This window comes from Nipponia nippon, unplaced genomic scaffold (genome assembly GCF_047370975.1).
Source record: "Nipponia nippon isolate SJK-2023a ecotype South Korea unplaced genomic scaffold, ASM4737097v1 scaffold_1, whole genome shotgun sequence".
Classification (NCBI taxonomy): Eukaryota; Metazoa; Chordata; class Aves; order Pelecaniformes; family Threskiornithidae; genus Nipponia; species Nipponia nippon.
In genome coordinates this window covers 56,492,490-56,510,007 of record NW_028262290.1, presented here as the reverse complement: position 1 = coordinate 56,510,007, position 17,518 = coordinate 56,492,490, and the positions used below count along the sequence as shown (strand labels likewise).

Sequence of the window (17,518 nt, the reverse complement as noted above, 5' to 3'; positions counted from 1 at the left end):
CCAACTGAACCGCGTACTTTAAAAACCGAAGTCAGGCGAGGGCGGTGGGGAACGCGGCGTGTTTTCAGGCCGCGGGTTCCCCGCTGCTGGCACTCCTCGGCAGCTCCCAGGAGAAGGGTGCTCGCGGGCGGCACGGCCACCCCTCAGGGGACCCTTCTCTCCAGGGGACCCCACAACGCCCCAAGCGGGGACTTCTGCGGCCCCGCCCAGGCCCCTTTCCTCTGGAAGCGACCCCGGGCAGCCCGAGGTGAGGAGCACCTTCGCGGCGCGGCCGTCCTGCGGGGGCCCTTCTCGCCGGGTGACCCCACGGCACCCAAAACGCGGCCTTTCAGGGCAGGGCCGGCAGCGCGGTGGGGCCTCGCCTCGGCTCCGCTGCCCTCCCCGCCCCTCGGCGGGCGGCAGGAGGAGCCCGAGCCCCGAGATGGCGGCGGGGGGGAAGAGGCGAGGCCAGGTGAGCGGGCCGGGGCGTGCGGCCCTGCCCTGGCGGTCGCCGGCCTCGCCCCCCGCGGGCAGGGCAGGGCAGGGCCGGGCCGGGCCGGGCCGGGCGGCTCCGGGCGTGAGTCAGAGCGAGGGGCGGGGAGGCGCGGCCGCCTGTGCGAGCGAGCGCGGCTCCGCCGGGCGGAGGCGGGGGCAGCGTGTCCGGCCCAGACCCCTCCTCCCGCCTTCCTCCGCCCGCCCGCTCCCTCCTCCCTCCCTCCGCGACTCTCCCGGGGACGCGGGGAGACGCCGCCGGGCCCGGGGCCTGGACCGCGCGGGGCCTGCCCCCCTCCCGCCGCCCGCACCGCCGCCCCCCTTCGTCTCTCGGCCGCGGGTTAAATGTAGCCCGGCGCCCCGCGGGGGCTGCAGCAAGATGGCGGGTAGGTAGCGCCCCCCACCCCCTTTCCGCACACGCCGCCTCCCCGGTGAGGCGCCAGCCCTCCTCTTCCCCCCCTCCTCTCCCCCGCCCCGGCTTCGGAAGCGCTTCCCGCCGCTGTCCGGCTCGGAGCGCGGGGGGCTGCGGGGTGGGTCCGGGCCGGGCCGAGGGGGGGACACCGGGGCGCAGCCTGCGGAGCCCGCTAGCGGCGGCGGCCCCACGGGCGGGCCGGGTCACAGGTGGCGGGGGGTCGGCGGGGGGCAGCGGGCCGGGCGCGTTGGCACATGGTGTGTCTCCCGCAGATCTGTCGCTGCTCCAGGAGGACCTGCAGGAGGAGATCGACGGATGTGAGTGGGGCCGGGGGGCGGTGGCGCGGGGCGGCTTTCGAGCGAGGAAGTGGCTTCAGAGGGGAGCGCCCACGGTGCATTGTGGGAGGCGGCGGGGAGGAGGAGGAGGAGGAGGAGGGAGGCCATGCTCCGCGCTGCCCCGTGTACATGACACGCACCCGGGCGCCCGTGGGGCAGGCCGGGCTCCGCCGGGCTTTCCCGCGGGGGAGCGGCGGCGCGCAGCGGGGTGCGTTGGCCGGCGGGAAGCGCGCGGGGGGGGAGGGGGGGCGGTGCGGGGCTTCCGTTAACGGCCGCCGAGGGCGGGCGGGCGGGCGGGCGGGAGGCCGCCCCGCCGGGAGGTGTGGCAGCCTGCGGGCCGCCGCGGGGAGTCGTCCCCTCATGGCCCGGGCACGGGGGGACGCCTCCGGCGAGGAGAAACCTGCCGGGTCGGAGGCTGCAGCGTGTGGGTTGCTCGTTCCTTTTATATCTATATATATTTTTTTTGTGTGTGTCGTCCCCCTCCCCCCCCCGGCCTCCTCTTCCTGACTCTGCTGGAGAGATGTGTGGAAAAGAGTTAATGTCAGGGTGCAAATTGCAGAATGTGGCTCTGGTGCAAAATTACTAACTCAGGGGTATGAAGCCTGGCTGGGCAGACTGTTAAAATGTTACTCAGGTGAGAAGGCGTCTGTTGGTAATGTCGGTACCGAGGGAGCTTCTTGGAAGCAGAGGAGGATAAATTTTGGGCGGAAAGTGAAAATGGAGGCGGAGGTAGCTGGTAACGCAGGCGTCTGCCTCGCAGTCTGCCGTGGGCGTGCGGACCCTTGTCGCTGTCTGAAGGTGTCTTGTCTGACGTGCAGTCTGCACAGCGATCTGCTCACCAGGACTAGATTGCAGGAGAAAAAGCTTTCATTTTATGCCTTACGTTTTTAGGGAAGTGTTATTTTAACTTTTCAGAATTTAACTGTAAACGTTTTACATCTTTTTCAGTTTTGTCATCTGACATTTAAAAGGCTTCTATCGTGCGTTGCCTTGCACAAAGAGGGAGCCTTTCTCTAAGGCTTTTTTTCCCCCCCCCCCAATTCTGCTTGCTTGAAATTCAGATTGATAGCATAGCTGTTTGAAAACTTTGAGTGATTACAAGAGGACTTTCTCAGAAGTGACACACTTTTTTTTGTTTTAAAAAAAGTAGTGTCTTAAATTTCCACTTAGATCATGATTTTTCTTGACAGGAGTTGAAGATAGATATGAGTGTAGTCATCGGAGAGATGATTCTGAACCCGTGGGTTTCTAGTGATGGTTTGAATGTTATGGTCTTGTCTTTAAAAGCATAATATATGCGTGGAGATATGACTTAATCCAGATGAGAGCATCCTGAAGGCAGGAGCAGTAGAAATCTAAACATTTGAAACCTCATTAAAAATTACTGAGGTTTTGATGGAAGTAGATAAAAGTGAATAGCTCAATACTTCTGCATATTATTTTAAGAGGAGAAACAGGAATCTGTATGAATCAATGTGTGCTGTCTGGACATAGTTCAGTCATGCGATGTCTTTTATGGTTTTAAATTTTATGTGGTTTTGTTCTTGTGGGGTGGGTTTGAGCTAAAGAAAAATAATACAGACCAAAAGACTGTACATATCTAGTCAAAAGCACTGTTTCTTGTGCAGTGGTATTTCTTTGAAATAACCATGTTTTGTACCCATGTACAACAGGTTTTATGCAATTTATGAAAATATTCCCAATTGATGCATTGTTTGGGATTACATTTCATGGTTGCACGTATGAAACAGACAATGACAAAAAAAGACAAAAAGCTGCAATTTTTGCCTGGCTGTGCCAAACCTGAACCCCACCCTACAGTATCTCTCTATTGTAAATATTTCAAATGTTTACAGCTCTTTGAAGCAGTAGAGTTAGACACTGGTTTAGAGGTCTGTTCCTGAAGTAGTAATGCAATTGTGAGAAAACTGGAAGTGCTGGCAGCTTTTATGCATGCATGATTCTGCCAGCTGCAGTCTTGCTATTAAATGTGCTAAGCTATAGTTCAGGACAAACAAGGTAAAAGGCATGTGGGCATACCTGTAGTCCTGATGGTTTAATTTAGAAGGAGAAATTAGGTAAATGTAAAATAATACGAATTATAAGAAAAGACTGAGATGGGATCAGTTGTTTGGCTATTTTGAAAAGTGAACTATGTGGTTTTCAATAGATTTTTTTGGTTTGTAATTGATCTGGTGTCAAGCAATAGCAAAACATCTATGAGGTACACTGGAGAAACCAGGAGTGATTAAGTCTAGATGCGTGTGTACAGATCTGGATTGGACATCTGAATCTCGGTCTCTGATTAGGCACACGGTTTAGGACATTTCATTAGATTAGGCGTTCCTTTGTAGCTCATCAGTGAGTCTAGGTTTGATTTGGAATCATGAAATCGGTTTTGTTTTTATTTTAATAATGATAATTTACAATGTGATTCACCATTTTCTAATACAATAAAAGTACAGAAGAAAATGAAAGAATCATTAAGGTGACTAATAGATACCTTTTATTAGTCATGTTCTAAAGCAGTAGGAGAAAGTCTTGGAGTTGAGCAAACAACAATTAGCAGTCGCCGCTAAAAGTAGCGAACCAAGCATCTGTATATCTTTTTATATGTGCGGAGTTAAGAACAGCTGTTTTATGATTGTTGTCTTTAAGGTCTCTGGAATTAAGTATTTTACTGGAAAGTTGGAGTTTAATCAACAACTTGTACAACTGTACAATTTGTGCCTCTCCTCATTTATTGTGCAAACTCACTGGATGCTGATTAACCTGAAATATAAAACAGTAAATTATTATATCTTTGGAGTACTGTTTTAATAGTTGCTTGTAAAAGAAAGTTTACCTTTTCCCGAAGAGAATTTGATAAATATTTAGGTTAAATGAAGCATTCCTGGATTTCAACAGAGTAGTAAATCTGCTTTTGGAGTAGTGGGAGAGCTTCAGAATATATGCTGTGGAAGGCAGCTATTTAAAAATTGCCTTTTGTTTACTTGTTTAAGAGGTCAGAGATTAAACAGGAGCTTTTATAAGAAAGGCTTTTAGAGAGTGGTTGATACACCAGCTGGATTGACTTTTAAATAATTAATTTCAGCTTTGGTTTGCATTTCTATTTTGAAAGCTTCGTATTATTTTCTGCTCTTGGTTGCTTGGTAACCACTGGAAAGCTCTGATTTTATTTTTTTTTTTCCAGGTAAATGCATACTTTACACCTGATGGTACACACAGATGATTGCTTTAAGTAGTTGCATAGCTTGGCACTTGGTATTTCAGTACTTTAATTTTAGCTAATATTTTGTTTCTGTAGAGGTAGCTCCTGATGTGAGAGGCTATGATAATAATTCGCATACTTAGCCAGTGGCTTTTCCTTGTTTGGTAGTTTGAAGTAAAAGAAGAAGGAAAAAAAAAAATCAGTGACTGTGTCCTGGCTGAACATACAGAAGGTTATAAAGGAAATTTAATTCCTAAATGTAAGTTCTTATTGTGAAAGGCAACTTTGTTATTGACTCTAACACCCCAAATAAATAACATATCATTGCATTTCATCTGTGTGAAGGTGAAGCTAACAAGAATCCTTGCACGATATCCATTAAGGCAACTTCCCCCCGCCCCCCAAGGCAATAGGGTGAAAATTCAAAGTGGAAGCCTGCAGAAGACTCCCCATCCCATCTGGCTGCTATAAGGTTGCAAAATTAAGGTAGTGGTTCAGTGTCAGCTGGAGAGTTACCCATAAGGCTACTTGGACTATTGGTTTCCTTGATCTTTTGTCTAAAAACTTGCATAGTATATGAAAAGAAGTCAGTGAAAATTTAGCTTTTGTTCAAATCTTTGTTTTGTGCATATCAAAATAATATAATCCTATAATAGAATAACATAACTGTATAAGCTAAGTATAGAACAGAAAAGAAAATAAGCAACAAAAATGGTTGAAAAGCAAACGCGGGGGGTTGTAGAATTATATATTTCTGATGGTAAATAAAATGTTCTTTATGATTCTTCCTGGATAGTTTGTGTTCCACATCCCCTTTTCTCCCTAGATGTTTCTGAAGATTGGACTGATCAGTACAGATAGATGCAACCAAACGTACCATGATGCTGACTTCTTTCAGTCTGTCCATTGATGTGTGCAGGATGTGTGTTCTGAAAAGTGGAGCCATCTGTAATTAGAATTCAGGTTGTGAAAGAGGATAGCTTTATTTAGCTCGGTATTTTAATTGTGATTTAAATCAGGAGAGAAAAGAAATTTTGATCTAATAACTGGTTTTAATAATGTTTTGCATTTATGTTTTTTGAAAAATGTTTTTTTTTTGGCAGCTGCATTTACATACAACTTTTGGACTTTTGATAGTTGCAAGTACTATATACATGCTTTGGTGGTTATGTAGCTTAACATTCAGATTCCAAAGCTTTACCTTTTATCATGTTGAAAAATGGTGAGTGATAAGTTACCTTTTTCTGTACGCTTAGTGTTCAGATGTTTTAACTAAAAATGCAGAAAATGGTATTTTAATATCTAAGCATAGTTTAGACAGTTCTAGTTTAGAACTGTTAAATGAGTTTTTATAGAGATGTATACACACCTGTGTGTAAACTTGTTTTCTTTAGCATAAGAGTTTAACAGTAAGACAGATTTAAAATTTAACAATAAGATAGTTTTTACAATCAGCAAATCTAGTGTTACTACCAGTGGATTTTACTAGTGGATTAAAGAGTTCTAAAGATTAAAAAAAATACAGTAGTTATAATCTAATATACTTCTGGTTTTAGTATTGAGTTCTTTTTTCATTGATTGGAAAGGGAGGACAGGTCTTTCTAGCTTTTCCTCCCACCGGGCTTCTCAGCTGTGAATGAACCAGTTATTTAGCTGAGCTGAAGAAAATACTCTTTGTGCATCTGCAGGTATCAAAAGCTGGTTTATCTTTGATATGTTCTTGTTCCAGGTGATCAGCAAATCATCATGTATCGGCAGTGAGCTTGTGTTGGTTGAATGCTTTTAATTAAATTATTCTTTTAGCCTTGGGTAGCACACAAGTCTCTTTCCAAATAGAAGCTAATTTCAATTTAATTTTTTTTCTTTTAAGTTTTTTTCTTTTTTTATAGTACTTAAAGTTAAAAGGTGTTGGTGGGGTTTGTTTTGTTTTGTTTTTTAAATAAAATGGTCTGTATTTCCCTATGGTGTCAAATCACAATCACAGCTTTATGCTGCATTGTAGTTCTTATTCCCTTGCAGTGAATTATGCTGGAATAACATGCATTCATTATGTTAAAATTCACCTTACCTTTCCCGCAGTTGTACATAGTAATATCAGAAGCTTTTGTATTGTGGTTCCTTTGTTCCTTTACCACAGAACAAGAATTAGCAAATTTTGTTATGCTGTTGGTTGTTATGTATAGACTGCAAGTCAGGTAACTTCTTAGACTTAATTCCAGCTTTGAGTATAGCTAAATTTCCAATATAATGTTCAAATCCCATGCTGCAGTACTGACCTTCTGGTCTCATCACAGACTTAGCTCTGGTGAAAGAGTGCTGAGATAGTTTGAGTTACTGGGTTGGCATTTCAGTAGTCTGCAGTCTTTAATGTCTGTGTCGCAAAAAAATAACAACAGAAATTAATGACAGACTTCCTGTTTCAGTTCTCTGGTGTGACTGAGATTCTGTTCCGTTGGGAAGCTAATAACTGGTTTTTAATGCTAATGAAGCATACTTGTTAAGTCTGTTGCTTCCCCCAGAGATCAGGTTTTAATTCCCCTGACTCTTCAGTTCATTTCTTTGTCTTTTAATGTGGTGATTGACCCTCATAAAAACTGGGAGACTCAGGTGGATGGCTGTGTCCCTACGGAATTCTGATTCTAGTGGTCTCAGGTGGGTAATGGTTAGTGTCTTTTTCTCCAGCAGCCTCTTAGGATCCTAGAGAGAAGGAGATGATGTGAGGAAAGGGTTGTGCTTGATTTGATAGAGACTAATGAACCTTCCTCATGCAGCTGCACGTTTTCTACATTACACCTAGCAGAGGATTGAAGACGAGGTATTTTTCTAGGCTTTCAGCTTCCCAAAGCCAGTAGCATTACTTCTGATGTGGAAATGTGCTTTTCACCAGCCACCTTTTATGTTCCTGTCTCTGGCAGGAATCCTCAGATAAGGTTGCCAGCTCCTCTCTCTCTCTCTCTTTCTCTCTCTCTTTTTTTTTTTTTTTAATTTTGTCTTTGTCTCCTGATTTATCTCTTACGGCTTCAGGTATTCTCCTTCTCCCTTTCTCTCCCAGTTGGAGGGAAAAAACCAAAAAGGGGAAGGCATGAATGAGTCAGGAAAGAGATGGAATTTTTCAAAATCTTAAGCTTAAGACGGAGTGAAACTTAGGTGTTCATGCAGTTGTTTCTGACTGCTGACCTGTTGTGGAGGTGGCAGACCGCAGTGTGTTGAAGATAAAATGCCTCTCTTTCCTGTGTGTGTCTTTTGCTGCTAAGACTTTCCCTCTGTGTGGGCAGGAAGTTTTCGTTGTAACAGTAGTAGCTGCAAGAGATGACTTGTAACAGTAGCAGAACTGGATGAAAGGATAACTTCTGCTTTGAGAGCTGGAGTAACAATTCTGTCTTTGGAAGAGTGAGGCAGGGACAGCTGCCCCTAAAGGAATGCAGAACATCAGTGCTTCTCTGTCTGCTTTAGAAGGTATAGCATAAGAAAAATTGATACGGTTTTTTTTCTTGGTTTGGGTGGGATGCTGCGGTTCTTTCTGGCAATAGGGTGTTAAAATCCTGTCCAATGTATAGGCTGAATGAAGTGTCAAAATAGGTTTGTGAAGGGTGTTCATTTGTGACAGCAGAACAACTGCACTGAGAGTCGAGAGTACTGGTTTTGTGTTTTGGGTTTTGTTGTGTGTTTGTTTTTTTTAACTATTTTTAAGGTAAAGAAAAATGAAAGGAAAATAGTACAATAAGTACACATTATTCTGAGATACAATTTCCATGAAAGCTAAATATATTAATGTATAAAAGTGACATTCTATATGAGCGATAATGCAGACTGTTGGAGTGTTTTTCTCTAATAAATAAGTCTGCTTAGATATTTTTTGCCTTGTTGCCATAGTGCCTGAACAGTTCCCAAATACTTGAATGGAAGAGAGACCACCTTTTCCTTCCTCTCTAGCCTGCAGGAGGAATAGCTTGATTAGTCTGGAGGGATACTTGCTTGTGCAAGTTTGCTTGTATGTATGTTTTATTAGAGGAAACTCTATTTTAAATAACATTGAAATTAACACCCATGACTGTTCTTGCTTTTTCTAAGAGTCAATCTACTGCATTCTGTACTGCTCAATTTTCTCCCATAGCCCAGTTTTATACTTCATGCTGAGCACAGACAGGAAAAGTGTGGAGAGTTGCAGAAGGAAGAAAAGTGTGAAGAGTTGCAGAAAGAATTTCCGCCTCTGAACGCTCAGGAAACACGAAGGCTTATCCCACCAAGAGTTTTGTATGCTGTCAAACAACATCTCAAGAGCATTGTCTGGGGTTTAAGAGGAGGGAGGAGAAGTACAGTTAGGAAGTTCAAAGTTATTTATGTTGCAAAGCCATGCATTATAGATTATGGATGTACTAGTCATAGAACTTGCCTTCTCTGCAGCATTTAGCCCCAGTAAGTGTATTTCAGTTACTGTGATTGAACCGGTCAAAGTAACTGCACAGCAGAGCAACACTTGATTCAAGTGGAGTAGAGTTATTATCTGATGTGTTATAACTCATGGCGTCATATCAGCATTGCAAAGCTAGCACACACATTTGGAGCATTTGAGCTTCAACTGCTTGCTTCATAATGCTCTCCTGTCCAGTTAGTCCAAGGTTAAAGCATATGTAGTTTGAACTTGATGTTTTTGTGTGTACCAGATAGCCAGTTAGGGGCAGAACTTGAGCATGGCCGCAAGTGCAGTGAATGTATGTGTCCTGTCATGGTAGGACCAGGGAGAAGAACATCTTGGTTGAAGATGGAAGTGGGATTCTCTTTGCAGTGCTACAAAATTCTCAGTCAGTCATGGAGGGAATCAAAAACTCCACAAGTAGCAGTGCTTTGCAGAGAGAGGGCGGATACCTTTCTTTGACTGTAAGGAACTTGTAGAGGAGAAAAAAGTACTTTAGAGGAACTTCCTGCTTGCACTAGCTAACTTTTGCTTCATTCCAGCCTCATTCCACAATTCTTAATTGTGTGGAGTTGTTTGGAAGGGGTAAAAGATAGGGACTTAAATAGCAGGGGACTTGAGTACCATGGTGATGGGCGTGACGTGCTCCCAGCAGGAAACTGGCAGACAAAATATAAACTGTTGATTGTTTTAACTGGTAGCTTGGATGTTCTTCTCTTTGTTTCAGTTTCCTCTGGACCAGCTTTTGTTGCAGGTCAAACTGTTAACTGGTAAAAGGTACATTCTGCTGTTGTGCAAATAAATGACTAGCGAGCAATATGAGAGAGAACTATTCCTTTGTTTCAGAGCAATCAGGATTTTCAGTGCTGCTTGTGTATGCCTTGAAGAGACAAACTTGTCTGTAGCTGCACCTGTCCTCATTGCTTAAAGAATTTTCTGTCACCCCTTGTTTCCTCTGATGCTTGATGAGAAAAGGAACTCCTTTGGCATGCTTGATAACTGTATCTTTTTTTGAAGGCCTTTGCTAAATGAAAATACTCTTTGTTATGTTTAGTCTAGTAGGTCTTTTAAATTTGCTGTGCCATACTTGGGTAAGTTCTGTATGTAAACAGCGGCCAATTTTGATTCCTGTGTCTGTCTTTCATCTGCTAAATGTTCCCCCTACCAAGCCTGCACCGAAGCTCCCCCTACCAAGCCTGTACCGAAGCTTTTATTTTATAGGGTTTGCTCTGTCTGTGCTTCAAGCTGTTAGCAAGCTTTGCTATGAAAGTGCTGCATAGGGGCTAATGTGGTAAGCCTTGCTGTTAGCACAGCAGCTTTGCATCAGAGCTGCTCTGCATTTCCCCCTTCTTATCTTCTTCCTTGCTCCTACCTCTCTCCTCCTTCACCCCACCCCCAAATCCAATCCCACTAAACTTGGATTGCAGACAACAAAGTCTATGGATTCAGGTGTGGTGACTTCACCACATTCGTAAGAGGCTCAAGGCAGTTAGTGGTGCATGTTTGAAGGGGAAATTTGGGGGAGAGACAGAGAAAGGGAAGTGTGGTTCTTATTTCTGCTAATATGGTGGATGGACTGTAATCTAAAGAGTATCACTTGCAGATCCCTTTTATACTTTTGTTCACCTGTTTTGCAGTTTTGCTGAGTAAGATTACACACAGTTCAAACTTGTATTTTTCTTTGAAAACATTTGCAGTATCAGGGTAAACTGGTGGCACCTCATTTGCATTTTCCGTCTCAGACTACAGCAGGAGAACGGAGATGATATATTTAAGTGTCTCTTGGAAAAATCAGCTCCCACTTTCTGACAGTGGGATCTATGATCACCAGTGAGTGACACCTGGATCTGGCAGGCAAGATGGTGGAACTCAGCATTACAAACACATTTTGTAATATTTGTGTAACTGTTATCGCGATAGCTCTTTGTTAATGTTACTGAAGCAGTGCAGTAAATTTCTGGTAGCAAGTGAAGCTGAAATAGCATGACTGACGCTTTGGTCTGTGATGTCACTGCGGAACCGGAGCTGGAATATAGTGCACTATGAAAGGGTAAGAGTAATGAGTTCCTAACCGTGGACAAATATAGATGTTTAGCTTCCGTCCTCATGCTGAGGTGGATTTCTCTTTGCAGAACATCAAGATGCAAAACGATACTTCTTATAGAAAATGAGGTGGAAAGGAATGTATTTACAATATTGAAGGGCTGAGAACACTACTTGTGTTCTGCAGAAATCTGAATATAAAGTGAATTGATTCTTTCATAGCATAGAGGATGGTGACTTAGAACAAAACTTGCTGCTGTTACCCTGTGATTATGATATCAAATGTTTGGGCTTGTGGGACTACTATTTTTGCTTTACAATTAAATAGAAAAATTACTTGCTTGAACAGCAGAACAGAACTAAGTTCTTTCTGCATATAAGTGCTGTATTAACCTGAACATGCTTATGGCAACGATTGATGTAGACCGTCGCAAATAGCCTGTACTACAGCTGAATATAAATTAGTCCATTTTACTAGATGTATCTGTAGCAGCTGCCATAGAGACTTCTTAATAGATCTTGAGAATGCCTTGGGATTGCAGAAGATAAAATGAGGGAACTGTAATATTAGTTGGAAATCTTGAATCTCTCAAATTGTTTGTTGCTCAGATTTGAGAAATGAAAATTGCTCATTTTTAGAATACCTGTTGTCTTGTTACTGAGTTTGCATGCCAAAATGAGGGAGGATATGTTTCTGCCATGGACTCAAGTACAAAGAATACATGGAGACCTTGCTACTGAACAGTCTATGGCAAAGAGTTCATGCATTATTAAATAAAAGAAAAAATTTTTTTTTCAAATATGATCTTGTGCACCTGTCTGTAAAAGACACAATATGATCAAGATCTTTGTGAAAGATACTATGAAGATGAGACGTAGTAGAAAAACCAGCTCACTTGAAAATTGGCCCATAGACTATGGTTTTATAGGGGACTGAGTTTTAAATGGACTTCTGTTTTGTTGTTGTACGCTCAACAAAGCTTGTCAATGGTTGACTAAGCACCTCTAAACATAGTCTGTCTCAGCAAGATTGCTGTATGGTGTGTGTTAGTTAATTGTGGCAAGTAATTGTTGTATCCTTGCCATAAAACAGAGGAGAACTTAAGGGAAACAGGAGAACTTAAAGCAGGGGGGTGTTAATATATTCTTGGTACAGTATGGACCAGATACAAGATAGACAGACAAGCCTGAACAACTTCTGCAAAAAACAATCAAACAAATGATTGGACAGAAAAATGAAGGTAGAGAGAGAGGAGGAGTTACGTGGCTTATGTCATACAACAAGGTCAGTGATAGATATTGAAACAAAATCCAGCGCTTGTCTTGTTATGCGATGCTGCCTTGAGTTTGGTGGCAGTAGTGTAGAGTTTTGAAGAGAAGTTTGTAAACTACTTAGTCTAGATAAATTAACGCATTTATTCATTTTGCTCTGCTTTGGTGCTCATGCAGATAGAAAATAGGGGCACTGTGATTGCTTTTCACACTGCTGTCCAGTTATTGTTCCTCCCCCCATCACCACTAGTGACTTTAAACTGCTGAGATAGGGCGTTTTTATAGAAACTCCTAATTTCTTACTCTACTTCTTTTGCATGTTGGTGTGAACATGTAAGATCACATTAAAAGGTACTTAGGCTCTGAACTTGCATTACTTTTCAGTGGTGTCTTGTAGCTTAGATTTGGTCTGGAGCTGAGCATTTGGTCCAGACTTATTTGTATTGGTTTGAAAAAGCAGAGAAAATAAGAAAAGTGACCTATAGTTTTTATGCAGCAGGAGAGGAAAGTAACATGTGGCCCTGTTGCTTGGTCTATATTCTGAAGTGGGAATGAATCTGGACATTCTGCATTTGAACTAGCCAAGACTTGCTGTACTGGTTTTGGCTGGGGCAGAGGTATAAATTTCTTCATGGTAGCTGCTATGGTGCTATGTTTTGGAGTTGTGCTGAAACTAGTGTTGGTAACACAGGGATGTTTTAGTTACTGCTGAACAGCACTTACACAGCATCAAGTTCTTTACTACTCCTCACACTGCCCTGCCATTGAGTAGGTTGGAGGTGCACAAAATAGCCCCATACAAGCTACTATGAAGAATTTTAACTCTATACCAGCCAAAGCCAGCACACTTGTGTTCAGGGGTGCTTTTTGCATTTGTAAAATTTACAAACGGTCCTCTGGTACTTGGGCAAGTGCGCAAAGTTGGGTGGAAAGCAGAGGAGGGCTGAAGAGGCAATATTCAGTTAATAGCCTTTTTGATAGCTTTTTTTTGGAATAACCTTCCAAGTGTAGGGAATATCAAAGTGACTTGGTTTATTGAATAATGCAAAGTATGCTTTTTATGCATTTTAGATGAAGAGTGCTTAGACTGTTAGCGAATCATATTTGGGGCAAGTTAAAGACAAACATCCAATTGAGGGGCTTTGTTAGAATGGGAATTCTACTGGGCCAATGACTCTTTTCACTTGGATTGGTGTCTTGATGTTGAAAGTGAAAATGAATATGTAAGATAACTGTAATGGTACTTTAAAAGAACTATAAACTGTTCATGTACTGATTGATTTATTTTTATCACCCCTCTTTTCCCTGCTGGTATTAGTGTTGTATTTTATCAGGATGCTGCCATTTGAATGATCTCTTTTGTGACTACGAGCTGAGATGCTGGAATTATTTAAATAATAAATGTTGCTCAGCATAAGCAGAGGCACATCAAACCCCATGTAGTGCTAAACTTAATTTTACAATGCACAAACACATCAGAGTCAAATCCCCACACCTCACTTTCTGTTTGAACTAGTAGGAGACATCAAACAGATAAATTGTAAGCAGCTGCTGATATGTTTATCATTGATATTTACATCTGATAAAGAGTGGATTTAGCAGTTTGGTTGACTTAACTGGTTTCATGAGGCAAAAATTATCGGAACATGCAGTTCACTAAATCAAAGGCATCGGACATCTGGACATGAGTAGCGATAGGACAAGGGGTAGTGGTTTTAAACTAAAAGAGGGTAGATTCAGACTGGATATAAGGAAGAAATTTTTTACAATGAGGGTAGTGAAATACTGGAACAGGTTGCCCAGAGAGGTGGTAGATGCCCCATCCTTGAAACATTCAAGGCCAGGCTGGATGGGGCTCTGAGCAACCTGACCTAGTTGTAGATGTCCCTGCTCATTGCAGGGGGGATGGACTAGATGACCTTCAAAGGTCCCTTCCATCCCAAAGCATTCTGTGATTCTATGATTTAGTCAACTTTGGTGCATGTTTATGTGTTAAGACATAGAGAGTGAGCAGTTGCCATGTTCTGCACTAAGGTGGCATCTACATTGGACCACTCACTGCAGGAGTATTAAGGGAGAATAAATGCAGAGGGGAAGGAGAGGAACATGGAACATAAAGTTGAGGCTAAGAGGAGAGAAATGGAGGAAGTAAAGCTAGTGGTGGTTGATATAATGATCAGCATTTATTTATTTTTTTTTATTCATGCATTTGATAGTGAAATAAAAATAATTATATTGGTGACAATATAATTGATTGGTATTTTGACATAGTTTCTTCAATTTATGCTTTTAAATTTATGGTATGATCAACAGGCTTTAAAATAGTAAAATAGGACCCTGTCATAGAATTAATTTCACTGAATATTAGAGTGATTTATTTTTTTTCTTCCCAGTTGGTTATGTCACAACTTAACTGTATTAAGTTCTGTAGTTTAGAAATTGATCTGAGTGCAGTGGTTTAGCTCCCTAGTGAAGGGTGCAATTATAAGGATAAAAAAAAAAAAAGGCAATTCATTTCCTGGAATGAGGAGTATCTGTCTGACCTATGTCGTGTGGATGCTGCAGAATGTGTCTGTTGCTTCAAAGTATGTCTTGAGTCAGCCCTCCGACAGTAGGAGCTTGCATACAGTAAAATGTTGTATGAGGAGCAGCTGTGGACTGTGGGTTTGTCTAGCTTGGAGAAAAGGAGGCTGAGGGGTGACCTCATGGCTCTCTACAGCTTTCTGAGGAGGGGAAGTGGAGAGGGAGGTGCTGGTCTCTTCTCCCAGGTATCCAGTGGCAGGACACATGGGAATGGTTCAAAGCTGTGCCAAGGGATATTTAGACTGGACATTAGGGAGCATTTCTTTACCAAGAGGGTGGCCAAACACTGGGACAGGCTTCCTAGAGAGGTGATCAATGCCCCAAGCCTGTCAGTGTTGAAGAGGCATTTGGACAATGCCCTTAACAACATGCTTTAACTTTTGGTCAGCCCTGAAGTGGTCAGGCAGTTGGACTAGATGATCGTTGTAGGTCCCTTCAACTGAAATATTCTATTTTAAAAAGACTAATCTGTGTGAGAAAGGTGCATGGCATAACTTACAAACACAGGAAAACCTCTGGTTTTAGTTGGATGGGTTGAATTAAAGGCCTATGAGCCTCTCAAAGGATGTAGCCTGTTCCTTGTTAACTTAACCTGGCATAAAATCCGAATTTGCATTATGAGTGCATTTTTACCTTCCCCCACCTTTCATGTGAAAATAAAAGTGATTCTTGCAAAAACACAAAACAAACAAACAAAAAAACCCAACCAAACCCACAAACCCAAACCAAACACAGGTTCAAACAGTTGTGTAAACTTGAGCTTGCTAAGTACTTTCCCTTTGTGCTGCAATAGCTTTCTGCATCTGGCCTCTTTTTCTGAGCCTTCTCTTCCTCCCCCTGCAGTTTGTTATCCTCTACCTTAGCTGTATCCAAGAGCACTAGTTCCTCTCCCCAAATTGCTCTTCTTTGTCTACTCTTTGCTCTACTTTGTCTCGCTGCTCCTAGCACACTTTCTTCTTCGCCCCTGTCTCCTAGATTCTTCTTATGCCCTTGCTCTTTTCCCATCACTTCTTCATTTGATTTCTAGCAAGGATTTCATGTCCTATCAGCAACTGCAGAATTTGGACCCTCCTCCAGGGGTGGGATTTATTTATGACCAATTAAACAATGTCCATTGATTCTCTACCTAGAAAATGGGAGAATTAGTTTGTTGGTAAAGGGATGCTATTAACTCAGTTTAGGTCTAAAAATATTGTTGTTATGGAGAGTTTGGTGTTAAATCTTTTGACATTTGAAATATGTTAAGGAAGACGTTCAGAAAATGGTAGCTGCTTGTGTATTCTCAATGTTGAAGATAATGATACACTGTCTGATAACATAGTATAATTGTATGGAAGGTAAGAGGACAATAATCTTTTCTTCTTTCCTCTATAGAGTTTACTTTTGAAAAAAGTCATTGTTGGACTCCTAGATCTGCCTGTCTTCTATCCATATCTGTTTGCTAGTTTTCAAAAGGCTTGTCAGAGAAACTTGGCTAGACTGAATAATAGTTGTAGTGTACTGTAGTGTTGTATTTTCAAGAGTAAAGCAGGTGACCTGGCATAGTTCTTGCAAATAAGTGAATGCATTTGCAATACTAGCAAATAAGTGACTGCATTTGTAGGCTAAGGTGTTTGTTATGGGACTGAGTTTTTGAGCAGTTTAGAGGGCATGTGGAAGCCAGAAAAGGTTGTAGTTCAAATCCTAATTCTTCAAGGAGCTCTGCAGAGCAAGGAAGGACATTTCATTGTGGTTCCGTGTGATAAAGGTGTCTGTTTATATGAAGTTCCCTATTGATCTGCTGGTTAATAATTATGCCATAGGTGAATTGTGCCTGTTTTAATTGGTAGTCGGATATAGCAACACACATCTGAACTTTTTAATGCACTTAATTTAGATTTTTCTTTTTTAAAAAAACTTCTTTTTTTGTTCTGTTAGATGATGTTGTATTAACTCTTTATCTCTGGGCTAATTACCACTATTATTTTAGTCTATGCATCTTCATAAAGCTGGCTTTAGAATTAGCTAAAAGTCATTTGCTTAATAAAAATGTAAGGTATAAAATTACTGTTTGTCAGCTAAAAATATCATGAACGTTGGATGTTTAGTGAAACATCATATTTGGGAATTTAGAGAAAATTACTCAAAATCCATTTAGTCCAATTTATACATAATCAATCACCCTTGTTTAGAAAAGGCTTTATAGGGGTTGGGGAAAGCTAGGGGGAATGATGTAGTGCAGTTAGTAAATAAGTTGTCAATGGGACCTTGCCTAGACTTCTGTATTTCAGACCAACAACAGACATCATTTTAGTGTTAAACTACTGTGATTATAAGGAATATTTCTGATGTCTCTGATAGTTGGTGTGGATGACTACAGCTCAGAGTCTGATGTGATTATTATACCTTCAGCCCTGGACTTTGTCTCACAAGATGAAATGTTGACGCCTTTGGGAAGACTGGACAAGTACGCTGCAAGTGAGAACATATTTAACAGGTATGCTTTTTAAATGTCCTGTCTGGCTTATGGTATGCAAACTCTACATCTGATTCAAATCTGACTTAATTTGCATGAAATACAACTAATTTTAAAAAACCCAACAACTTTACAAAATTCTTCAGTTTCCACTCCTTCTGTTTGCTGATACTCCTTCTACTTACAGAGAGCGAAATATTAATGATAACAGAAAAAACATTTGCTTACCTTTTAAGCAACTGTAATCCAAGACTTCTTGAACTTTTTCATTAATTGGACCGCATCCTTTTAGGTTATTTGTGGATGCTAACATTCCTGTTGA

The 17,518-nt window shown here is 42.1% G+C and overlaps 1 protein-coding gene across 8 annotated transcripts in view; it reads left to right on the top strand.

Moving 5' to 3' along the window:
• Positions 1–484: 484 nt before the first annotated feature.
• Positions 485–17,518, top strand: part of PPP4R1 (protein phosphatase 4 regulatory subunit 1) — a 71,060-nt gene continuing 54,026 nt past the window's right edge. Inside the window, exons 1-3 of one of the 8 annotated variants that reach the window (XM_087756697.1) lie at positions 485–857; positions 1,156–1,200; positions 17,133–17,217. In XM_087756697.1, the coding sequence (XP_087612823.1) occupies positions 851–857; positions 1,156–1,200; positions 17,133–17,217 (137 nt within the window). In that variant the 5' untranslated portion in view covers positions 485–850. Of the gene's footprint in view, positions 858–1,155; positions 1,201–1,322; positions 1,427–1,546; positions 1,643–17,081; positions 17,218–17,518 lie in introns of those variants that run through there. The other 7 variants (XM_087756687.1, XM_087756714.1, XM_087756705.1 and 4 more) reach the window with 7 other exon arrangements.